Source organism: Apostichopus japonicus, chromosome 7 (genome assembly GCF_037975245.1).
Source record: "Apostichopus japonicus isolate 1M-3 chromosome 7, ASM3797524v1, whole genome shotgun sequence".
Taxonomy (NCBI): Eukaryota; Metazoa; Echinodermata; class Holothuroidea; order Aspidochirotida; family Stichopodidae; genus Apostichopus; species Apostichopus japonicus.
The window spans coordinates 25958020-25985232 of record NC_092567.1 but is presented as its reverse complement, the minus strand read 5'-3'; the positions used below and the strand labels follow the sequence as shown (position 1 = coordinate 25985232).

The window sequence follows — 27213 nt, the reverse complement described above, 5'->3', positions numbered from 1 at the left end:
TCTGCCACGTCCGACACAGGCGTGATTCACGATAGGCAACCGTTTATGAGGTTGGGTTTTTCTGTAAACTGGTTTCATGATTTCTTCGTTTTTATCACAAATTCTGTACAGTTGAGTTTCATTTTACATGGGTTTAATTTCGAACAGGAAGCTGGTTATTTGTTGCTAAATAAACAAGTACTCAATGCAATATGCTCCTTTGAAGAGTTGAAAAGAAACATGGCTGGATGGAGAACAACGCTGATAATTCTGTTTCCAAACTATTTGTCATGGTCGAACAGATAGGACTAAGGTATCACACGTGGTTGCCAAGAAAATCGATATAATAAGCATATCTCGTCTAAATGTATTCTTGATATTATGAAACAGAACAGATTAAATACAAACTCGAACACGTGTGAATGCTTTCATAAATACTTTATTTCGTTGAATTTATTTCTCAAATGTAGATATGATGAATGTATCAGCAAGCTTTAAATGAACAAAATATTTGTTCATTCCTGGTGGCCAATCAAATAACAGCACCATTTTGTAACACCACCGCTTTCAGAATGTATATAAACATTAATCATAGCAAGCAAAGTTAACAGCTATCAACGATGCAAATAAATACTGCTATGATGCCATACTTCATCAACATTAAACTTGATATGAAGTCAATAAGTTCTGATGATTCTTTTCGTATTGGACATAAATACCAGTCCTTCATTCTAACTCTCTGAGACTTTTGAGAAATTTACATTAAAAATGAAATGAAATTGATTTGAGAACTTAACTTACGCATGTACATAAAGAATACTAAAATGATAAGGCAAAGAATACATTCCAGCAGAACTTCAATTAGGGTTAACTTATTTGCTATGGAATGCCACAGCAATTTCTAGGATTCTATGGAATGAGGACATTTTTTGGGGGTGAAAATAAATGAGAAGTTACTAGTTTGTTAATAAAAGTTGACAATTTGTTATTTTTAACAAAATTGTAGATAATATGATGAACTCAGTGGCTTAATGATTCCCTGTCATATTTCACATGAGAATATAGACATAACTTTGAATACAAGATTTTCAAAATTTGACCATTGTGAACTCCAAGTGACCAGCAAGGGTTATGGAAATCATGAAAACTAGTTAACAAGGTTTTTGTACATTCACTTCTGTTGACCTCAAATGACCTTCATATAAAGCAATATGATTCTTATGATTACAAAATGATCTTACTTTGACCTCTAGAAGTCTCAACTGACCTTTGAACCCTACGCATAATATAAATAACAACATTTATTGAAGTGTATCCACATGCCTGGTTCATGTAAGCCTTACTTTTGGAGTTGTCTCCAGTTTTCAGTCTTTGACCAATGATAACCTGTACAAAACCTGATTCTTGCACTAATAAGTAAACCAAGCTACCTACCAAGTCTGCACAAGTAAGAATGCACCCATCATGCACACATATATACACCCATACATACACAATTATCATTTATGTTACTTTTCCCTTCAGCAAAGAATGAAAAGCATGAAAAGAGCATTGTTCTTTTCTTTGCACTCCAAATACATCTAACTGTGATTTAAAAAAAAAACTTAACTGCTTTTCTACTGTAAAAAGCCTTTGTGAGAGGCTAGAGGAGGAAGTTAGAGGTCCTGACCTCCTGATCCTCGCAGGATCTTCTCCAAAGGCAAACTAAAACCTGAATGTTTTTGTTTTTATGATTTTTTAATTATTATTGCGTTAAACTATGTACTTTATGAAACCCGAGCAGTGCTCGATAGCAATTCCCCCTGCCCCCCTCCCCACCCATATTTTTTTCAAAACTATGCACTCTCATATTATATTAGTAGTAGTTTTGAACAGAAAACTGTTTGGTTTGCAACTAAGAATTATTCAGAACTTATTCCTGATACACCTTGATATGACTGAGATTATCAAACAGATTATAAGGTATTCTCATATTAGAGGTGAAATATCTTACTAACAAGAAAGAGACAGCTCTCTTCAGTTGTATTAAATAAAATAATTATACAGCTCTACGCAAAAAGCTTCCCTCTACACCTTGGTATGACTGAGAGTTGAAGTATCTTACAAGCAACAAAGAGACAGCTCTCTTCAGTTCGATTAAAAGAAAGAATTATACAGAGGCAAGTCTTTCTTCTACACCTTGATATGACTGAGATTATTAAACAGTTTTTAAGGTAATCTTCATGTACGAGATGAAGTATCTTACAAACAAGAAAGAGAAAGCTCTCTTCAGTTGTTTTAAATAAAAGAATTATACAATATGGCAAAAAAGGTTTCCTCTACACTTTGGTATGACTGAGAATTGAAGTATCTTACAAACAAGAGACAGCTCTTTTCAGTAGTCTTAAATAAAATAATTATACAGCTCTAGGCAAAAAGCTTTCCTCTACACTCTGTTATGACAGAGAGAGAGTTGCAGTATCTTACAATCAATAAAGAGACGGCTCTCCTCAGTTAGCCTCTACACCTTGGTATGACTGAGAGTTGAAGTATCTTACAATCAATAAAGAGACAGCTCTCTTCAGTTGGCCTCTACACCTTGGTATGACTGAGAGTTGAAGTATCTTACAATCAATAAAGAGACAGGTCTCTTCAGTTGGCCTCTACACCTTGGTATGACTGAGAGTTGAAGTATCTTACAATCAATAAAGAGACAGCTCTCTTCAGTTGGCCTCTACACCTTGGTATGACTGAGAGTTGGAGTATCTTACAATCAACAAAGAGACAGGTCTCTTCAGTTGGCCTCTACACCTTGGTATGACTGAGAGTTGAAGTATCTTACAATCAATAAAGAGACAGCTATCTTCAGTTGGCCTCTACACCTTGGTATGACTGAGAGTTGAAGTATCTTACAATCAATAAAAAGACGGCTCTCCTCAGTTAGCCTCTACACCTTGGTATGACTGAGAGTTGAAGTATCTTACAATCAATAAAGAGACAGCTCTCTTCAGTTGGCCTCTACACCTTGGTATGACTGAGAGTTGGAGTATCTTACAATCAATAAAGAGACAGGTCTCTTCTGTTGGCCTCTACACCTTGGTATGACTGAGAGTTGAAGTATCTTACAATCAATAAAGAGACAGCTCTCTTCAGTTGGCCTCTACACCTTGGTATGACTGAGAGTTGAAGTATCTTACAATCAATAAAGACACAGCTCTCTTCAGTTGGCCTATACACCTTGGTATGACTGAGAGTTGAAGTATCTTACAATCAATAAAGACAATGTACACAAGTTGGTAAAAAGATCAACTTAATAAACTTAACATCAAAATAGACTTTTTGTTAGGATTTTACTTTCAGGTACAACATACTAGATACACACTTCATAATGATCTCTAAACAGAGAAGTTTCATTGTGTTTGTAAATTGAGAGAGAAACAGAGAAACCCATTGCAGAATTCAAGCCTCTCGATCAGTGAGGTCACCAACAAAAGGTACAATTAATTTACTTTATACCTTTCTATTTAGGACAAGGCTCTCAACCTTGTAAATATAAAACTAAAAACAGGCCAAAGGAGACCTCTCTTCTTTCAGATAACAATTTACTAGATTATCCTCTAAGACAGAAAATAGAATACTTCCATTTTTTTTTTTTTTTAAATTGTGAATAGAGAGAAAGAAAGAATAGAAACCTACTGTAAAATTCCAGCTACTTAATAAATAGCAGCCTGGCACACTGACAAAAGGTATTTTAATAATAATAATACGACTTATAATGCGCACACACCACTCAAAGAATGTTCATGGCGCATTTTACTGGAGTCAAAATGTCTCCATACTGGAGTCAAAATGTCTCCATCATTAGTTCATCTTTTAATCGAAAACTCTTCATGTAGAGTAAAAGGCAACGTATTTTGATGCAAAATATCAAGAATGGTATTTACTAATGTTATATAACAACTTGCACTTCAGAAACATGACTTGTACAAAGCCATCCCTTCTAAGATCAAAAGCTGCACAGGCAAATGAAAGAGTTCAAAAAGACACACACTATTATCGTATGTACATATATGCATTACACACACAGTCAATTAATAGCAATCGTATTAAATATAAAATTAAATAATGAATTATTCAAATGTTAATTTCATGTTAACATTGGCAAGATTTTTTTTAAAAGTTTTTTTATCATCTTGATTAGATTTATTTCACAACAAAATACAAATGACAATACAAGACACTAGGTGTCTGGAACGTAAAGGTCTCTCCAGGAGACTTATTTCTACTGTATCCCTGAAAGGGAAAGAATTCCAGATTTTACTGGCAGTATAAAGAACAGTAGACATGCCCATAAAATGAGCAGGCGCGTAGCCAAGGGAGGGGGGGGGGCAAAGGGGGCAGCCGCCACCACCTTGATAATATTTTTTTTTGTATGTTTTCATAGTATCGCTAGTAATTTTAAAGAGAAAATGCTAAGATGCAACTAACAAGGCCTGGGAAGTGCCGTTTCCAGCGATCTGGGAGGCATTTTCAGGCAAATTTTCTTGTACGCTTCGCACCAACTCATGGTGGCGCTACGCTTAGATAGTTTGCAAAGCAGTATCTACGGCTCTGATAGTTTGCCTACAGTTTCACCCTTCCCTTGGCAAATTCCTCGCTACGCACCTGTGATAGAGTGTTCACTACCTCTAGTTCTTTTACTATGCAACAACCTTAACATTTTAGATAGGTTAGATAGGTAGCTTGGAGTAGAGTTGTTAATGATCTTATACATATGAGTCAATTAAGAACATTAACTCTATACACAACAGAAAGCAAAGTTTAAAGATTTAAATGCTAAGGAAGTACACTATCAAATACTTTCAGACCTAAAGTAAAACCTGATCAATTTATTTTGAAACATTTCAGGTCTATGTTTAGTTTTTTTTTTGAGACTGCTGTACTCAAAACATAATCAATAATCATGACACTGGCAATAAGTTTCTTAGCACAAAGATTTAGAAACAGCTGTTCTGTGCAGAAATTTGAGCAGGTCATTCATCCTCTTCATAATACCTTCACACGTTTTTTGCATCGGTATTAGGGAAGGCATCACATTCGGCACCTAGATATTTAACAGAATGAGAATGTTTAAGGGCACCATTACATATTACACTAGAGAGATTTTCATTCTGTACTGTCACAAAGTTTTGGGTTAAAAATTTCATTGCTGAGTTTTTATTGATTGCATGTAAGTGTAAAGACACAAATGCTTGCTTTAATACAGAGATCGGATTCAATATCTCCTCATACATCGCTTAAAACAGCATCCATTTCCTTGACATCAGTCTGAACTATAATATCTACTGATAAACTGCTGGGAACGACTTGAAATTGGTCACTCTTATTTCTGCAAGGGAGTGGATGGTTGCAGCTTTGGCGAAGAAATGGCAGTAGAGAGTAAAGTGCGCTTGCTATCAAGGTACAGGTAGCCACCATTGTAAATACCAGTTGGTAGGAACCAGTAGCATCGTAGATCAGACCTGTTAGATTTAAACAAACAATCACATGTATTTATTAACCAGAAAGTGGTTTGAAAGTCAGTGATATAAATAATAATAATAATACTTATATAGCGCCAAATCAGTAGACAAAAGTCACTGCTCAAGGCGCTTTACAAAGAAAGCAAATTAATTTACAAAAGAACAAGTGAAAAGATGGGTCTTAGGTAGACTTTTGAATGTAGAAAGTAATAGAGCATGTTTGAATGTGATCCGGTAAATTGTTCCAGGGATACGAGCCAGAGTATTCGAAGCTTCTGTAACCATAGGTCTTTAATCGTGGTTAAGGAACAGTTAAATACAGTTTGTTGGAGGAACGAAGTGTGCGAGTTGGATATATGGCAAGAGAAGTTGCGACGGGTACATAGGCTGTTCCAGATGATGAGCACAAAAGGCGAGAAGAAGTAGTTTATACTGAGTTCTGTAGCTGATAGGAAGCCAATGAAGTTCCTTCATAATTGGGGGGGGGGGGGACATTTCCCTGGATCAAATGACTTGTCCTGTTGTCTTTATATGTGGGTCCTCATTAGTAGGATGTTATCAGCTGAAAGTACACACACATCCTTTACCCCTCCTTGAGAGTCAATTTGAGTGTTGACACCATTAACTAGAGCAATTAGTTCTCAAAAAAACATCCTTTCCACTTACATATCATGCCTGGAATGTGTCGTATACTAGGCTAAGTCACCTGGAACTATAAAAGAAATAGTGGGGGTTATTTGAATTATGACTGCATATATCTTACCAGCAGGAAGATTTCCTATTAAATTTCCCAATCCTTGACAAAAGAGAGTGACGGTGACAGACTGGTCAGCCAAACTGGGCCCGAATATCTCTACGCTGACCGTATAAGGTAACGTCATCCATAAGGCTCTCATAAAACCAATTACTGCGTATAAACAAGAAACAAAGAGAGAAATTCAACATACTGGTTATGAAAAATCAAGATCAATGCAGCAGGGGGTGATGACACTCATTCACACCGGTGTGTAATTAATATTTAAACTCGTTAATCTCTCAAGGCACAGTTTCTATTAAAGAATCTAGCATGTTATTTACTGTAGAAAGCTAAGAAGTATTTACTGTAAAGGTGAATAAATAACTCTAAGGCGGATAAATTACCATAATCACTTAAGCCACAATAAAATATCCAACACAGTGAGTGTTTTAATATAAATAAGCCATTGTTTTGCCATGTTTTGTACAGTCAGCAGCTTATTGTATACTGATTATCCACGGATTGATCGATTCTCAACTTCCCCCTCCAACCCGCCACAAACACTCACATTAGAAAGAAAATCTGATCATCCACGGATTGATTGATATTTTCTATTCTCCTTAACTTCAATCAACAAACAAGCAAAATATGCAAAACCCAAGAAATGCCAAAGAAAAACTGGTTTCCATTTAAGTCGATGAACTGCACTGATGTACTAATGCTGTGCCTTAATTGTACTACCGTTTACAAGGAAGAGTACCACACTACACATGGCAAGTTTTAATGGTCGTCAGACACGACCAAAATTTCTGTTCGGACAACCAAAAACAGATTTGTAGGACAGCTGGTAGTTTACATCAAATTCAGATTAAATTGTAACTAAGGCTATCCAATAATGCAGCTAAAAACTTCACTGGTTGAATTTTTCTTGTAAACCTTCATTCAAACTCTGTTACTCCTTGTAAACTTCATTATCAAACCACAAGATACAAAGTTACAAAATTATTGACATTCTTTACTCCTGTTTTATGAAAAACAAACACAAAGTTTCTATGTGACCAATTCCCTCAAACAGCAAAACTTAGTTTGGATGAAAGTCTAACCTTGCTTTTAAGAAATAAATATAAAACACTTTTGCAAAAATTCTCATATCATCTCATTTTTACACTGAATTATATTGCACACTTCATACTTTATCCTAGTCCAGGAAAATAAACACTTCACTTGATCCAAAATTAAATTACTCGAAACAACTCTAAAATCTGTTTACTGGTGACAACTCTAAAATTTGTTTCCTCGAAACAACTCTAAAATCTGTTTACTTGTAACAACTCCAAAATCTGTTTACTCTAAACGACACAAAAATCTGTTTACTGGTAAACTCTAAAATATGTTTACTGGTAACAACTCTAAAATCTGTTTACTTGTAACAACTCCAAAATCTGTTTATTACTCGAAACAACTCTAAAATCTGTTTACTTGTAACAACTCTCAAATCTGTTAACTTGTAACAACTCTAAACTCTGTTTACTCTAAACAACTCAAAAATCTGTTAACTGGTAAACTCTAAAATATGTTTACTAGTAACAACTCTAAAATCTGTTCACTTGTAACAACTCTAAAATAAGTTTACTGATAACAACTCTAAAATATATTTACTGATAACAACTCTAAAATTTGTTTACTCAAAAAAACTCTAAAATACATTACTTAAAACAACTCAAAAATCTGTGTACTCAAAAACACTCTAAAATCTGTTTACTTGTAACAACTCTAAAATCTGTTTACTCAAAACAACCCAAAAATCTGTCGACTTGAAACAAGTCTAAAATCTGTTTTCTCATTAAAACTCTTAAATCTGTTTACTTATAACAACTCTAAAACCTTTTTACTTGTAACAACTCTAAAATCTGTTTACTTGTAACAACTCTAAAATCTGTTTACTTGTATCAACTCAAAAATCTATTCAAAACAACTCAAAAATCTGTTTACTGGTAACAACTCTAAAATCTGTTTACAGGTAACAACTCTAAAATCTGTTTACTCAAAACCACTCTAAAATCTGTTAAATCATTAAAACTCTTAAATCTGTTTATTTGAAACAACTCTAAAGTCTGTTAACTTGAAACAACTCTAAAATCTGTTTACTTGAAACAACTCTAAAATCTGTCTACTCGAAACAACTCTAAAATGTATTTACCAAAAACAACTCTAAAAACTGTTTACCAATGAAAAACAAAAACATGAGAAGAACCAAACATGACACTCACTTGACAGAAAAGAAACCAATGCCTTAATGAAACCAATGCAGAAGTACAGCAATATATAGAGCAAATGATAGTGTAATATAGATACTAATAACATTCACTCTACAAGGACAATTATGTGGTCTCTATAGATGCCACTCATACTCTTGTGTAAAAAAAAAACCCAAAACTGCTGCAAATTCCCTTGCAGAAAAGCTATATCAATATATCAAACAATAGAGGTTCTCTGCAGACCAGCAAACTGCCTGTTGTGTGAAACTGCAGAACATAAAACATGTCCCCTGCAGCCTGGATTCAGCATGCTGCAGCCCCCTCAGCATCCTATTTTGACATACAGTAGTGCCTAAGATGTAGTTGCTTCGATTGCAACTTTTTATTATTTTGACTCGAACCATTTAATATGTGCACAAAATAAAACACATACTCCTTGAATCTAACAAACAGAACTACATGCTTGCAATCCTTTGGGAGCTTCTAACTTGATAGTTAGCCCATTAATGGTTTAAAACAGAACATTTTATGTCCCAACAATTTTATCCAATGTTTCCTTTTTTTATTTATAACCCTGCTAATTTTATGTGTGATTTTGGTGGACTCTAGGTAGCAGAATAATGTTTCATGAAGGCACCCTTGCTGACCTTTAAATGTTGAGTCTGATAACAGACTAATTTAACTTAAATAAAGCTTCAACAAAAAATACAACAATGAGTTGATAGTAAACTAAAGCGGTGAAGATTTTTAAGTTATAGTATAAACATGAAATGGGTTTATATTATGGGTCAAAAAAAATTAAAAGAAAAATACACGGAGAGATAGAAGGGAAGAAAAGAAATATTAGTTTATTCTGTAAGATCAACAAATAAATTAGTTGCAGCGAATTATTCTTCACAATATTACTGTACAAAATCTGCTTACCTATACTAAGAAATATCATGGCAATATAATTTTCAGCGAATATTAAAATGACAGATACTGAAGTCATTATAACACTCTGGCCAATAAGAAAATGGATTTTGGCCACTGGTACGCTTTCTCCGATGGTTGCCAAGTAAAGTTTGCCAGCAATCTCCATAGTGGCCATAATGGTAAGCAGAAAAGCAGTCTCAGAGAGGGTAAGTCCAACGCTGTCAAAAAAACTCCCCTAGATGAAAGAGAACAAGTTGGCCAGCAGTTTAGTACCAATAATCAAAAACAAGCAAAAGCAGACCATTGTTCCCAAATCTTATACATAACAAAAAAAAAAAGGTAAAAAAGTTAAAATGTTCTTATATGGCTTCATACCAATCTTACGAACATTTTACACATTTTTATTGATGGAAACTCAAACTGTGAGATACTTCACAGCTTTATTAATAGCAAGTAATATCTCTGCACTTTCTTAATTGTAAACTTACTCCTTACATATTTATTACACAAAATAATTTAACTAGACTATGTCATTCGGGCTTAAAAATCCTTCTGTAATACTATAATATATATGTGTGACCACCATCATCCACTAAATTTTATTGCTCAATTAAAACATCCTTTTACCTCAAAAAAAAAGAAAGAATTCAGTTCAATGTCTCCAACATCACTTAACAATATTTTGCTAGATTTACATGCATCTTAGAACTATCTTTTGCACATCATGAATTCTTATTAAGTCACAAAATATCCATATTCAGTTAATTTCAAATGGTACGTGGTAGAGCAGTCATGTTTACAATACCACAGGTAACTAAAGTGAATAATCTACAGTAGTTCCTACACTAGATGGCAATGTGATGCAACCTTTGATAGCTGATATACAGCATTTTCACAGAACAGCAAAATATCATAGATAATGATATATACTGTATATACACGCCACAAGACTTCTATGACTCCATACCTTATTTTGAGGAAGGCATTCTCAAATGTTTTAACCTCTACAAATTTTAAGGCTTTGCTTTATTCCTTTCCAGCCAAGAGGAACATGGGTTTACCAATTAATTACTGGTCACATAAAGGCCATCATAGATTTCATTCAACTCCCACTTAATATATATAGACTTCTCATAACTTCAGAGACACAAACTTTTTATTGTTTATATACCATGCTGAAAAGATCCAACTCTAGTCACAGTAGGATCTGTGCTACCGTCAATGTGACTTTACCAACACTTTTGAAAGGGATATTCTGGTGGTTGAGATTTGATGGCTTATTTAACAAAAATTGCTGAATATTGGTCTGCAAATTTGGATGCAAACCACATCCCAAATAAGCATTTTGCACGATACAAACTCGGGTGAATTTTTATGATTACATCTGGCAATAACATCAGGGACTAATAGTGTTGTCACCATGGCAACTGACCAGTAAAAATTTTTATTTGTACATCGTACAAATATTTTATCCAATGAGGAAAATGACATACAACAAAAGTTACATACAGTAGTGAAGAAATTATGAGTGAAATAGTGTAAAACTAAACAACATTCAATGTACCACATTACAAGGACAAATCAACACCAATATTGTGATTAGACAGTAAGGCTGTTGAAGAACATTTGCCATGATGACATCACAGACCATATCCTGGAGTAATGGAGTCTTATATGTAGTAACAGGTCTAACAATTGTATCAAGGGTTAGGAACAAGATATAAATTGCACTGTCACTTAACAGTATTAATATCTTTCTCCATATAAGTCATCAAATTTCTTGCCACCAGAAAATCCGGGTAATGCATAGACTAGTCAAACCTAAGAAAACATCTTCGAAAGCTGACAGCAGCTTGCATCATTTATGACCACTAATTCCCTAAACAGCAACACACATACTCACTTAGACGCTAATCCCAAATCAGGGAAACATCAATCACTCTTCATACCATGATAATTAAAACATGGCAGTAATTACTAATCAATATTTAAAAAAAACTAGTCAAAAATTACACAAACTCAATGAAATATTTGTATCACGCTGAGAGGAGCACAGATTTACCAGAAACCCAAAACTATTCTTAAAAAGTTTAAGCAAATATCTAATTGGGTAACACTTTAATAGTAAAGTTATGTAAATAACACACTACATCACTATTTGCATTTATGCAGCAATTTACCCAATTAGTATATCATAGCCTATGAGATAATTCATAATTATTCACTGAAATATAACTTTACTGGGGCTCTCCAGCCACAACCATAATTAATAGAGGGCGTTGTCATATTGGTCCTTTCTAGTGCCAGGACACTTTGATAGATCATAACGTTACCATGTGTTAATCACTAGTAGTATGCTAATTTCATTCATAATTATTCAAGTTTCGGTCAATCTAATTGCTTTAAGCACATATCACTTGCCTTTTCTAAAGCATGTTATTTCATTCAGCCAAATTGCGAAAGTGGAAACTTGAACTAGTAAATCAACCAGTCTGTGTTTCGCATGCTTGTGAGCACCTTCAGAGGATAATGCTACTTTGATTCAAAGATCTGTTAACAGTATAGATAGCACACATATGACAACACCCTCTGTAATAACATTGAAGAAACACATTGTTCACACTAAGCAGAATAGAAACATAGATCAACCACCAATTAAAAAAACACTAGTCTTAGATCAGCCAAACCTCAAGCAATCTTCTATTTCTACATCTAGCTTATCATGTACATTTTTAACCTAACTGCAAAAAAAAAAATCAAAATGGTAAAATGAGATTTATTAAAAGTTAAATATGCAATTGAGGTTATAAAGTATTGAAGTGTAACTAGATGCAGAATGGCCACATGACACATAATGTATCCCAAGTCTGTTTTGTCATGTTGATACAAGTAAAAATACTGTATAACATACAGTTACAAGACAGGTACTGTATATAAGCTGAAAGAATTTTAATCATCAAATACAAAAACCAAAAAAAAACACTTGAAAAAGTTCCTTCCCTTTGACCGACAGAAATGAAACAGATCCTTAAATTCGTCCTGCTAACCAAAATATCCCACATTGACAGTGCATGCATGATGCCAATAAATTCAAGATAAAGGAACATTTTTAAAGTCTGTTACTGAAGCAAAATAATACCATAAAATCTCAGGAAATTTATGGTAAAAACCACCCTGTCACTGCTTGACTTGCAATGTATATCAGTAGTGTAGGAAAAAACCTAAGAAAGACTAACATTTAAAAGCAAGGTTTCACCTTTGGAATGTAAATACTCACTATATTAATGATAAACACACACCATGCCATGGCACTAAGCACACAGGCAACGGCAAAGATCCACATTTGTCCCATTTTCATCACAACTTTGCAGTCGCCACACCAAGAATGTGTGGTCAATGAACGTTTTCTACTTTTGACCTCCTTTGGTTTGTCTTTGGTAGCAGTGCTGTGAATGTTTGAGCTTCTATCATCTGTGGAAGAGCTGGATAAATCAGAACTACTCCATTCTCTCCAAGGGGTGTATTCATCAAGTGATTCTATTTCTAATGAAGTTCCTTTTTCCACAGAGGATGAATAATTGGCAAGTCTGCTCGCATCAATCTTTCTACAACTGTCTCGGGCCTCTTTCTTCTTGACCAAAGATAGAACTGTTTGACTGAACCTTCTACCCATGGTTTTTGTGATGTGTTCCTCGTGGGCATGGTTGGTCCTTGGATAGCGTGAGACAGGAGTAATGAGGAATGAGGCTGGTAATCCAGGTATAATTATAAGAGAGGCCAAGATCAACATCGATATCCGCCAGCCAAAGGACGTTAGCGTTATTTCTAGCAGCTGGCTATAAACCAAGACACCTGAAAAATGTGGAAAAGAAAAGACCTTATCACAGTTTCTTCCCAGTGACATTCAAAGCAACAATGCCATCAGAGACCAGGGAATAACTAATCCAGTATTGCAATGAAAAATGCCATGCAACATGAACAAAGTTCATAGCCTTCAAAGTGATACACAAAATCTGAATGCTACAGCATTCTGTGGAGATTTAAATCTGTTCTCAATACAGTAGCAGTTTCTTGACCAAGGGCCAATGAGCTTCCACATGAACTTGTATATTTGGTGCAATATAAGTTCTATATTTGATGATTGATTTTTAAAAGTGTATGTGATGGCAAGAGGGGTCCACTCTGCAAACCAGCTCAAGTAACTGCTTTAACAAGAGAAATCACTTGCAGCATAAATCCTTGAATTTTGAAATAGTCTGACACCTTTTTCCTAAGAAAATGACAACTTGAGGTGTCTTAAACAAGAAGCTGTAAAACAACATCTACAAGTTTAGTTATGAGGTCACGTATTCTTCCATTCCTACCTTTCCAAAGATTTCAGATAACAGTGACTGACTGATGAAGCAAAGACTTTACACAACTGTGGTTTTTATTATAACAGCAAAAAGTAATCCCTACAAGTTACGCTACTCAGATATCAAAACTTTTATAAACATGTGCAGTTTCCAGATAATACTTTTCAAATCCCTTTTTGGTTTTGATGATAATCGTAAGCTTTGTAGTCATGCAGGCAGATGGGTGTGTAAATGTTAGTGAGTGGAGCCTTACTTGTAAACACCTTATCTCAAATTTGCAGTCTGCTGGAGGGGGTCAAATTAACCTCAATGTGTGCAAAAGAATTGATTTGAAGTGTACCTTGATCATGTCAATTACGGTGACCCAAGATCCAACACAACAGAATTTTCTGTGTGAGATCCGAGTGTTGAAGGAACTGTTCATTTCTATATATTGGCAATTCAAACACTCCTGGTACGTACTTCCCACCCTAGAAACAGATGTTTTGTACATCAAAGTAAATGCACAATTAGATAGAAATATGTAGATATCTGAGAATCATGGACATGTGGAAACCATAGTGCTAGGACAACAAATTGTGAGAAAAGTCTTACCGACTGTTGAACCCAGTAGTAGTACTGCTGTAGGCCGAGTGTTTTTGAGGGGGAAGTGTTGGAGTAATACACAAATGGTAGCATGGAAGCAGATGCCAGATGAACTGCCATACAGTAATCCAAGGGTAAGGTAAAGAAAGAGCATTCTCGTTGCTATGGCAGACAAAAAGATACCCAAAGCACAAAGAATAGTGGCCACTACGATAACTGGACGGAATCCCACGCTATGCTCTAACATGAAGGCAAAGGCACTGCTCAGAAGCTGGCACGAGAATGTTAACGATCCAATGGAACCTGTTGAAGATATCCATGAAAAAGTTAGAATCCAAAAAATAAAAGACTGAAAATCATAACACAATTTCTCATTTGGGAAAAGTTTCACCACAATTGAGAAATTAATCACACAGAAATTTCTTAAATAAAGCAAAGATTGTTAATCAACACTGCAAACCATCCCGTAAATATGGCCCGTTGTCTAAATTTGTCAATGACGTCAAAATGTTTAGCCAGTTATCGGGCTATTTGGGGGACAGAGCTGATTACATGCTTTATTGGCTTTTAAAAAAATACAAATTAATTAATTAATTTAAATAAATAAGCAAATGCACTGTAATAAGACATACAGTGATGTCATATTTCCAGTGACTTCTATGTATTGGTAGTTGGCTGACCACCTGAGCAGTTTATCCAATACATTTTATTTCAGTACATTGCTTATATTTTATTTGCTACTATCAGTAATGCAGCTCGTGCATTATAAGCTATATAAATCGGGTTTGCTTCAAACTGTGTACCAAATTTATTGAAAATTTCTGACATGTTTATTACTCCAGCAGGTGAATAACATTAGGTGCAATAGTCACAGAGAGACAGAATGTTAGAGTCCAACAGATTGGATCTTTCATTACTTCAAGAAAAATGAAGTTCTAAGGTGTTAGACTGATTGTCCATCCAAAAATTTGGTTAAATGGTGAAAAGTTGAACAGATGTCAACAGACCTCCTATTTTTCATGGTATGGCACTAATGCATGGCGAAAACCTTTAACATATCTGATATTATACCAGCATGATTTCTGAGTGATTAACCACCTTGGGTTTTAGCATCCACCTGCAAGCCTTGCAAGGTTTCATTGATGTGATTTTATAATGGGTTACAGAGCAGACTTGCAAATGATAAATAAAATGCTTTCAATGTCTGTGTCCATTGCAAAAGTCTGTATGATTATTGAGGTCATTAACAGATTGTTGAAATTGATAGGATGAAGATTAAAGTTGAAATGTGCAAAATTGAGAAAAAATAACCGGTTTCTAAAAAAGAGACAAACTGAGCAAAACTAACTGAAATGACTTGATGAAGTTTGTAATCACAGATTTTCAAATCTTTTAACCAGAAACTAACTCAATTGATGTTTGTTTAAAATGATATTTTAAAGTATTCATCCAATATTTTCACTTGAAAGAATATCATGTGGGAGTACAGGTCAAAGGTTAACTGAGAAATTCCAAATAAGGAACAACTACATAGCAAACTAAAACTGCCCTAATAGCTCACAGCCGAAGGATAATAAAATATTTGAAGGTCATAGTTGAACATAGTGACAAAGACCCAGTTGAAGCATTTTTTTAGATCTCATGTACCAACTTGTTGTAATCTGATTCCTCAGATAAACAAAACAAACACGGGATATGATTTTTTGCTTGAGAAATTCAAATACCCGGTTAGAAAATGGAAAGTGCCCATATTTCAAACAAATCCATCTGTAACCAACTATTTGGTCTCCTCATAGAGCCATATATACAGTAATGCACACATCCTTCATTTCAACTTCACTTTAACTTCACAACACACAGATAAATCACATTAGTGGCAATGCTTCAAAACTAAAAGAAAATACATCTCCGATCTCCAAATTTGACACACCATTTGTTCGATCCTACTGTACATGCCACTTTGTATTGTGCAGCAAGCGGTTTGTACCAATAGGGGAGGGAGATGTGGGGGAATAGGGAATGCGAGAGCAATTCACTAGGAACTACTAGAAATGAAACTAATGTCAAAATTGACCAATACCAGAAAATGCAAGGTAGTTACAGAAGAATATTACAGATATAATTTCTGGAATCATATTCATGTTAGCATACAAGACAGACCAAATAGGAGAGGGGGAAAAAACACAGTCCAAGAGTAATGCCTCTCACATGAAGCAGTTCACCCTTAATAAGACAAACACATTATCCACAGGGAAGATAAAGGTACTCATTAATGTGGATAATAATGAACTACTAAACATTTCCACACTTGAGATTTCAAACTTGCTGACTGAGATGGATTAATTCATTTTTTAACATCAATTCCATATAGCTACCTTCCACACATTGTGAGCTTCAAACCGAAAGGGTGGGGATCTGGTTAAGTCGGGTGGATAAGTCTTCATGGAAGATCCTGGGTCTTGAGCCTACCAGTTGGCAGATAGCTGGCATAGATCCATCTAGTTGCTGTGGTCAGTTATACAAGAATACTCAATGAAAGTGTCTTTCTTCATACTTCCCTGGTTTTCCTACCATATGCCATCATATCCCAGTCTCCTAGGAAATGGCTCAATATTATATATGTCCGTCCATGAGAAATGCAAACTATGTAATCAACTACAGGATCAACATACAACGTACATGTGAATAAAATATCATAATTGGTGTACATGTACTGTACCCTTTACCACAGTTCAAGGTCAGTTGGTGCTTTTTTAAATTATGCACCATTATGCTACCTCTGAAAGTTCCAACAAAAAAGATACCAACCAGAAAGACCTTAACAACTTCCTGAAAAACAGTGGGAAACAATGGAAGAAAGGTCACTCCTTGCCACAAATTGTGTCAACAATGCAGGTGAACAATGCTTTTATCATTTCAGTTGAAAACTGCACTGAGAATGTCACACCGTATTGCTAGGTTGCTTTTAGTAGGAAGGAGCAAATAAATACTTTCCATGGAGAACACTGATTATGAGGTGAAATCCTCTCACACAGAAACTAAACCATGTGACACTGAAAAAAAGCATCACACTAATGCATTTCTTTGTTATTAAAGAAAGTGTTGGCCACTTGAGTAAATGACTTAGAATGCTGGGAGATCCCTGAGACTTGACTGCAGGCCAGCCCTCAGAGACTTGACTTCAGGCCAGCCCTCAGAGACTTGACTTCAGGCCAGCCCTCAGAGACTTGACTTCAGGCCAGCCCTCAGAGACTTGACTTCAGGCCAGAACTCAGAGACTTCACTAGATTCAATTGCTTTAAGACTTGACTTCAGGCCAGTTCTCAGAGACTAGACTGCAGGCCAGCCCTCAGAGAATTTACTTTAGGCCAGCCCTCAGAGACTTGGAATTACTCAAATTGACTTAAGAGCTGACGTGAGACTTGCCTTCCAAGACTTGACTTGCATTTATAAGGAGTTAATGATAACCCTCCACAAATGAAAACAGGATAAGAGATCTGAAATCTGGACTTTTACCAAAAATGACAAATTTAATAGGTAACACTAGGATTCCGGGACATGAAGTGACAAACATTGTGATTCTTGAACATACACAACAACTGGTACGAAGGATACAAAGAATATAAAGTATTATTTTGGTTTTGTGTACATGTGTTAATCAAGCAAAACTGTGTTGTTTGTTACTATTTGAAGGGCATCAAACTGTCTTGTAAGTCGGCATGGTCATGAATTACCTAATTCCTAACTGTGAATTCGAACCAGTAGAGCCAAGTCTCATTTTTCATTCAAATTCACAAACAAGTCATTCATTTCATGAAATCATAAATGCTACGGGGGGTAGACCGAAATCTGGTATGCCAGCCTATACATCAATCAATGTAGGGAATCATTGAAATATTCACAATAGTGTAAACATTTTGTGTAGCATTTTCAAAAGCTCTAAACTTTTTCTCTCATAGAATACTATAGTTCCTGTGTACTACTGCTATTCAATATCACACTTGCATAGCAACTTCACCATTTTGTATAGCAATTTGTGATGCCAAATAAATCATTCCCTGCAATAGTGTGATTCATGCAGCTTGATTCCATTTAAACTAAACAACACAGTCATCATTCCATAACAACTCCCTGATCATAGGTTCTACCTGGAAACTCAATCAGTTTGTGACAAACTTTCACCACTATTTGTTCCACCCCCGCCACCCCCCCCCCCTAGGCTTATTAGCTAGCTCAATGTACAGAGAGTATATCATGTCTAAGTTGAATAAAATCTTCCTTATCAAGTTAACCTAGTACAGAGTATAGACCTGTATTGACTGAATGACCTTCATGCCACTTTCCAAATTTCGACCAAAGGGCACAAACAACCTTATACAACAAGTCACGTGAATGCAATAGTATAGATACTGAATCAAAGCCATCCAAATCAACCTTGGAAAGACAATAGACCTTTTTCCTGTCTGCTTAAAGTATTCCTGCATTAAATCATGGAGCTATAACAGAAGATTAGCTATACTTATTTATGGTTTAGTCCCTTGATTATAGTAGACAAGGGCAGGTGCCCTACCTTGAAAAGTCTTGGAAGGACAAATAAGTACAGTTGGTACTTCAGACAGCTTGAGACTGAAAGCTCCAGATATTGAAATTTCTCCAACTTATAAGCACAGCAAAATGCAGGCTTGTAGAATTTACAGCTTAACCCTCAACTACCTTCAAGTGGCAGCTACAAAATCAAAGAGTACAACACCAGAAGGCAGAAGAGAAGGCTTAGGAGCCACAATCACGGCCATTTTGGGTTCATGTAATAGGTCGCCCATTAAACATTCATATTGCACACAAAAGAGAATGATAGTGCATACAACCGAGGATATCAACATTTTCACACGCACACAATGCTCAACTTATTTAGGAGAGGTTTTTTGTTTTGGTGCAAGTAGGTTGGTATATGAAGGAATAAATATATGATGGGTGAAGTAGTATTAACTGTGAATTGATGATGAACTGCACACGGCAAAATAGGGCAAGAAGGAAAGTTTGTGGCATTTGCAGAACATGTGAAACTGAGGCAAATAATTAAACGGCTCTCTATAATTGTTAAAGATTGGTTGGTTGGTTGGTTGGGGTATTAGTGGATGTCCTGGGAATAAGTGTGTCAAATTCACCAATTTCTTGTTACACACTAGATGTGAGATGTTGCCCGTCGATTGGGATATTAGTGGATGTCGTGGGCAAGTGTGTGACAAATTCACCAATTTTTTCTTACACACTGAATGGTCATCAAGAAGCGATGGTTCGATATGATCTGAGCGACTTTTCACAATCATCACAAGTCGAAGAGACAAAATAATTTACTGTCAAAGACTTTATCCTTGGTACGAGTTCCCTGTACTGAACTAAACAAAACTTACAGACGACTGGCTACTGTATATACTCCTCTAGTGACAGGTGATGTATGCATAGTTCATACTGCTATTTCACAACAAAGCATTTTGCTTTGTGTCAAACCCTACTAAACACTACTTTAATGAATTTACTCATAGTGGAGACAGATAAAATAATGTTAACGTGAAATGTGCAAAGGCAAAGATTTTTTTTAATTAATACAAAAACAAAGACAAAATTAATTTGAATTAAGATGAAGCAGGTCAAAATGATGTAAGAACAAAAGAAATTAGCATAAAGGTTTGGAGGCTGATGAGATGTACTACTACGTGAAGAACCAAATGTACCGTATAACATTTTGACAAATACAACAATTGTGGATACAAGGTGTAGACATGTGCTCTTGGTCTGATACAGTATAGTATGCTGCAGTTACTGCAGTGGGTTGCAAGTTTCCGTTTTAATTATTTTCTTTAAATAAAATTTATAAACAGAACTTTTTTTTTTTAGGTTTTAATTTTATATATTTTTCATATATATTCTTTTGTTAAATAATTACTTGTCCATGACAACATATAATTTGAAGGTGAATAAACGTCAGCTGCAATAGACCAGTGCACACTTTATGCAGATGATTTGAGCATTGTCATTAATTATAATAAATTATATAATTGCCATTAGGTATAACAAATGCAAATCATTGCTTCTTAAGTAGTCTCCACAAATTACTTTTTGGATGCCGTCTGCACATAGATTGCCATAATTGTGAAGTCATGTTGCCAAATGTGTCTGGACAAAATCTTTGCAGAGAACATTTCCATATCAAAGCAACTACAAATCTAACAATGAATGCAAACTACTGTACCTACACCGCAGTAACCCCAGAAACAAACAGAAAGCATGTGTGAAAATCATCATCATGGATGGCCAGAAAGGTATAAAGCGGGCCGTAGTGATTCCTGACCATGTTTCATATGACAATATTTGATGTGACACGTACATTTTAACCAAGGTTTTTGTCCACTGCAAGACTTCAAGTGATTGACAAGGTTTTTGATCGATATAGATCTATAAATATCAAGTTCACCAGTGCTTTTTTGGGGGAGTTTATGATTTTCAAAAGGCTATGTGCTTTGACCTATATTGACCTTCAAAGATATTTAAATGGATATTGCACTCAATATTAAAGGTTGAATCAGTAAAGTGTAAAGTTCACTCAAGCTTTAATTTTGTAATTACTGATATATGGTTTCTTACTCATTTTATACTAATTTTACTAATTTTCAACTCTTTTGAACTCAAATGACCTTGATCTCTATTGTGAACCTATTAATTTCTTTTACCCCAACAATGTTTACCTACATATTATATATGAGTACTATTGAAGCTATACTTTTCAGAATCACCAAAGTTTACAAGCTTAACTGACTTAGACACATGGTGGCCTTAGATGACATTTGACTTTTATGAAGAAACAATATTTCACCACTGCCCATGTATGTAGGTATTCCATCATGTCTTGTTTGAATCACAGAGTTTACAATCCATACAAATCACACAAATACCATGATAATCATGCATAGTTCTTTTGGCCTTCAGCCATGAAATCAGAATTAAAAAGCAGCTTACAGAAAGTGCAATGTGAACGCAGGAAACAGTGGATAAGTTACATGACAACATTGATACAGACACAGCAAAGGACAAAACATTTATAAGTGAAATGAAATGCAATTAAAAACAGGACTGAACAAGCTAAACATGAAAGAAAGCATTCAGGAATAAGCAACTAGTTAATGCAGTGTCATTGACAATCTTCTGTCCCAATATCTATGACACGCAGTTCACAAATCCAGCCATTTCCGTTTTTGGTAAAGGTATAAGAATCTCATAAATGGTTTTAGGTAAAAAAAGTAATCTCATCTTCAAGTTGTTCTCAGTGGAGGAGTTAATCTTCAAGTTACCTTGAGCTCTTTTAGTTTAAAATTTAAGGTTAGCTATTGCATCACATTTGGAATCCTATACACATTGAATCCCTTTTTAATGAAGCTCAGTATTGAAGGGGATTTCAAGGTAATATGGTAGTTTGATTAGGGGAAACATTTGACATCGTACATGATTCAAAACCAGGTATTTAGGTGTGATAGTTTTCTCACAAATAAAATATCTCCTTCGTGAACGTCTGTATGATGACAAGGAAATGACTGGTTAACAGTAAAACAGGGTTATCACAAGGAGTAACTAGGTGAGAAGAGGCTACCCAACATGTCACAATCCTTACACTTGGAACAGGAAGAACCTCCACTGCAACAAAGCCCTAACATAAACTTACGTTAGCCTCCACTTATGAATATGCACGGTCATCAATCATAAATTGTATTATGCAAATAAGATATCTAAATGAGGTGAAGGTGAATCCCTACCCATTCCCAAGTAGTAACATCCTCCAGCCGGGCCAGCCCTGCACACCCCTCCCCGTTAAAGGGACCCAAATCATCGAGCGAATTAAAGGGGCAATAGTATAGACCTATGGAGACACCTAAACATTCTGCACTGTTCTCAAGTCTTAGAGACGGTGGTTGAGCAACAAAACCTCATTTGCATAATTAAGAGACGTCGTGCATATTCACAAGTTATACTGTATAAAGACACGGTCAAAGAAATTTACCGTCATGAGGTGGAGCGCACGTTTCACATTTTCACACTTTAACGTTGTTGATAGAACATAAAAAGGCCTAGTGCGAGGTGGCTTGTGTAGCCTCAGTTGCTCTGCAGCCTCAAATATGGACTAAGATCTGGCGTCGTTGTCGGAATTCTAAGATCTGTTGTCGTTGTCGGAATTCTGAGCAGGAAATGAAACTTGGCATTCAAATTACGGATCGACGATGGCTGAATTCCCAGGGGAGGTCACTTCTCTCTTGGGAGTGTTTCATCTCGGCGGTTGTCATCGTCAGCCAGCATGGTCCATTTGCCACTTGGTACCCCAAAGATTTGCCACCAGGTATCGTCCATTGGCTGGATGGCCACTGTCAATCTGCTGGCCCCGCAGGAGCCTGACATCTTTGGAAGCTGATGACTGGACGGTAATGCAGTTTGACGAAACTCGCAGATCTGCATGCAAGGAGCTTGTTGGTTAACATACAGTATATGTGTAATGTGCAACAAATCCACATTTTTTTTTTTTTTTTTTAAATGAATCTGACAACCAATAATTCTTGAGGCAGAATCTTCAATTTGAAGGTACTAATGAAAAGTGTGTAACCATGCAGGAAATCGCATCTGCTTTCGCTGACAACCAATAGTTTTCTCCATTCATAAAAATATTACCTCAGGAAATAATTATTGTATACTTTTTTTTTTTTTGGCAATTTGAAGGTTCAGTGTGAAAAAATGAAATATATTCAAATACATCATTACATTTACAATTCACATTTCCCCATTTGCGGAGCATTTTGCTATGGTAGACCAAATATTTTACATTCTCTGTATCTGTTGCTACAAAACTTGGTTCTTTTGTTAATTAATTAATCCCAGAATTTGTAACTACAACAGCTCTCATTTTTTCTTGTCCTACTCATATGTGACCACATGTAATTTACACAGAAAATGAGCAACTTTAAATCTTCTCCATTTTCATGATCCAGGTACTAGCAACTCCAACCCAATTTATCCAGTTTCAAGAGGAAGCTACATTTGAATGACTGTAATAGAAATTGGCTGTTTGGCTGGATATAAAGACATATTTTATGAGATAATGATTTGTAACTGCCATTAAATGGCACAACTTAGCGAAAATTGGTTTATAGCAAACTGATTAGAAACCTTTCATGCATTTTTAGTTTGCAAATTGTTCAAACTACTGTACATAGACAGAAATGGTTTTATGCTACAGCTAATCCCACCTAACATTCCTGTAGTTGGTTTTTAGCAAACTGATTAGAAACCTTTCATGCATTTTTAGTTTGCAAATTGTTCAAACTACTGTACATAGACAGAAATGGTTTTATGCTACAGCTAATCCCACCTAACATTCCTGTAGTTCAAATGTTTCCACCAAACTGGAAACAATTATTGAGATTGCTTTAAACAACCTTGAAGTAAGTTACAGTCAATAAGTTAACTGCTTTTCTGGTTTTGTCCATAATATACATAATACTTCATTCATTGGATTTTCAATGGAGAATAATTTACACTGAAGCTCTGAAATGCTATCGTAATTAATACTGTCAAGTAAAAGAGATACAATACAAATGTGAATTGGAGAACTGGAGACTGGTTGACAAAATCTTTGATAATGGTGTAAGCTATACATTTTTGTTCAGAAGGATATGCAAAGCTGACAGCTCAGCTGTTTTGCAGAAATTTATGAAATTTGGGATTTTGCAACAGGCAAATATGTCTGCATGTTGTTGACCATGCACTCCCCCAGACTGTCTAGGTAAATGGTGCATCCTGGCAGTAACTTTATTAATTTTCAAAATTCATGATCAGCAAAGCTCTCAACAACTTTGAACTGATGCTTTCTCCCAAGTTAGGCTAGAACCAAAAATTGAAACTTGAAGCTAAAGAGATCATTAACATTTGGGTAAATTAGTCAAGTACAAACAAGTCAATTACAGGCAGCAAATCGCATGATACAGATCAAATTCATGGTTACACACTTTGTTGTACATACTTTACATAGTAACTGCACTCTATTTATTTCTAACGAAATTTGTGGATTTGTATTTACTACTGTAGCATGCTCCTCTTTACTCCATCTCTTGGTACATCCAATGAGTCTCTGATGAAACACGGTCCCTCCAGGCATCTCACTCCTCCTACAGGCCATCAGAAATCTGGCAAGTTACTTGTTGCCAATGAAAGCCATCGCATGTCATCAACAATAAAGAAAACTTACCTTCTCCAAGCTTTTTTACATACAAAAGATGTATAAAACATCTATCAATAAATTTGGCTCAATTTTTTGGGCATTTTCTGTATATTTTTTTCTTCTTTTCCTGGACAAATTTTAAAATAGGATGTGTTGTGCAAACAGTTGAACTGAATCCAAGCTTTGCATAATTCTACCTTTGCACCTCAGAATGGAAACTCAAATGGAAGGAATTATTATGGTACAGAGTCTTTTTTTTTCCCCATTTTATTTTTTTTTAACATTATTTTTTATTATATATATATCAGACAAATGCAACTGAACAAAACTAATACAGCAATATATGTGGTAGGTTAATAACACATTCATCAAGTATACACCTTGTGGTGGAAAATAAATGGGTTAAACTTTTTTCCCGTAATGATGAGAATTAGCAATCAATCAGTAAGATGTATGATATAAACAATATAAAGATATAGTTTCACATATAAAATAATTAAGAGAAATGAATGGCACACCTTTCAATCTGAAGCAGATGCAGGCATTCTTCACAAAAATAGATATTAGATATTGATTAAGGCTCATTTCAAAACAGTTCATGGCCTATTTCTTTTCTTCCAAGTCTGGCAAAGTGTTTCTACCCCCCCCCCCACCCTCAATGACCATGTTCCCCATGTGTTTATGCCATAATCAGTAAGGACCAGTGAGGAGAAAGAATGAAATGAAAACCATTTTTGAACAGCTCTTATTTTACAAAGGCCCAATACTGATGCAATCATTTGCAAGACAAACAGTGCCCTTACAATGATGTATAAAGTAAAACCAACAGTTGAATATGATTACTGTATGTTGATCATGAATCCAAATGTTCCACATTGGCAACAAATGATGTAAACTGACCCCCCCCCCCCTCCCACAATCCAAAATCTCTCTACCTAACTTGAGAGGACCTAACCATCATGTAAATGACCTCAGAGAGCACATTTATGTGTTCATGTTAACATTAATAGTTGTTATAAGTATTTTCAATACATTCATTTTTAAAGGATATCTGAGCTTATATATATGTATAAATGTTAAAATATACACTGTCATTTCCCCTCCCTCCCCCATATCTAAATACATTACCAGTCTCCACAGCTGTGGCATTGAAATTCTCCTGGAGGGTCACAAAGAGAATGTTGTAGCAGTTGCTAGGTGAAATGATGACTGCAAAGAGTATGAAACCACCAGCAACAATCAGCCATCCTCCAGCATTACATGCTTCCTTGTTTGTTGTTAATTCTCTACCAGGAATCATCCCTTTTTCAGTGGAGGGATTCATGGCTATGGATAAGAGAAAAGGTTTATTTTCAAGTCTGTTAGGTTTAGAGTTCCAACCAGGTTAAGACTCCTAAGCTGCTGAAAAAATATAGATTCTTATCCTGCTACAGGAAAGCAATTCAGACAAATTTCACATTTAAGTCTCAATATGTTTGCTGATGAATTTAGGAAACAAACTTCTAAATTTATGCACTCTGACCAGGTGGGTTTAATGGAGAAAAGCTGTCGCAATCGTAAGAAATGTGGTGTTATGCTACCATGTGGTCGAAGATAACAGCAATAATGAAAGTATGTATCTTATAACTGCGTCACAATTTCAGTGAATAAACAGATGGTTAGGCTAGATTTCCAAATTGAGTGTGGTTTTACTGTTAGGCTACCAGATGGAAAGAATTCTCACTATTATTTGTTCATATGTTATTTCATGGAAGGAAAGACTGACAAGGAAATTTACGAGATGTTACTGATGGATTATAGACAGCATCACAAAAAAAAAAAAATAAACGCAAGTGGCTTTTTACTAAACGTTTATTCCAAATGCAATCAAAGTGCAGGAACGGTGCAATCCTGCTGCTAATTCTAACCCTGGGTCTGCATAATGGATAGTAGGCTAGTTGTAAAAACTGAGCTAGGGCCTACAGTAACTTGGATATTTATATCGTCTAATCCAATAGAGGTGGAGAGCAAACAATATGCAGTGGCGGCATTGTTAATGTTAGTAGTGATTTATATTAAGTTATTAAAAGTTAATAAAAGAAACAAATGCAAATAGAAATTCCTGATTCCCTAAAAATAGATTAGGAAAAAGCGAAGATAGGTAGAGGCATAGGCCTAGATAGAAAATGTTTGTAGAGTTAATGATCGGTTACGTTGTGTTTGTAATTAAATAAAGTTAAATTATGAGCCTTGAATCTTAACTTATACTTTCCTAAACATAGGCTAACCTAAATCGACCAGGCCTAAACGTTTGGGCTAGAATTCTCTGCATAACTTTGCAAGAATGCGCAACAGCTGGACAATTTGATCAGTGCCCATTAACAGGATTAGGAATAGGAGTTTATATATACCAACCTCATCAACTCCACATACAGATTAATACTCAACATAAACTGTCACGTACGAATAACTTTCTGAGGACGATGAGTAATTTATGGTCTGTTTAACGTGTCACTCAGCTTCTCTAGTGGTCAGGTCAGACAGTATTTTTAGTGATATATCGGTAGGCCTACAAACGCTCGGAAAAGATTACATTCAATCGCAAACAATACCCCACCCTACTATACAGTACCTATAACTGTTCATCATA

At 35.5% G+C, this 27213-nt stretch overlaps 1 protein-coding gene across 5 annotated transcripts; it reads right to left on the bottom strand.

The window, feature by feature from the left end:
* Positions 1-402: 402 nt before the first annotated feature.
* Positions 403-27213, bottom strand: LOC139969910 (monocarboxylate transporter 9-like). 5 transcript variants are annotated; one of them, XR_011793823.1, is made up of 8 exons: positions 26980-27213; positions 25713-25912; positions 14339-14632; positions 12667-13241; positions 9399-9624; positions 6244-6387; positions 2912-5480; positions 403-2840 (listed from the first exon to the last, which is right to left on the bottom strand). XR_011793823.1 is itself a non-coding variant. In XM_071975309.1 (7 exons), the coding sequence occupies exons 2-7, from the start codon at positions 25906-25908 to the stop codon at positions 5245-5247; spliced, it is 1671 nt and encodes a 556-aa protein (XP_071831410.1). In that variant the 5' UTR covers positions 25909-25912; positions 26980-27213; the 3' UTR covers positions 403-5244. The 5 variants fall into 5 exon arrangements, 4 of the variants coding, with proteins under 4 accessions (XP_071831410.1, XP_071831411.1, XP_071831413.1 ...); XM_071975309.1 differs by having other exon boundaries at positions 403-5480; XM_071975310.1 differs by having other exon boundaries at positions 403-5480; positions 26983-27213.

Excerpts from the sequence above, each read along its gene's own strand:
- LOC139969910 (XM_071975309.1), bottom strand. The coding sequence starts at position 25,908 with ATGAATCCCTCCACTGAAAAAGGGATGATTCCTGGTAGAGAATTAACA. Across the intron at positions 14,633-25,712 it reads TGCCACAGCTGTGGAGACTG|GTTCCATTGGATCGTTAACA; the intron begins GTAATGTATTTA and ends TATCTTCAACAG. Across the intron at positions 5,481-6,243 it reads AATAGGAAATCTTCCTGCTG|GTCTGATCTACGATGCTACT; the intron begins GTAAGATATATG and ends TAAATCTAACAG.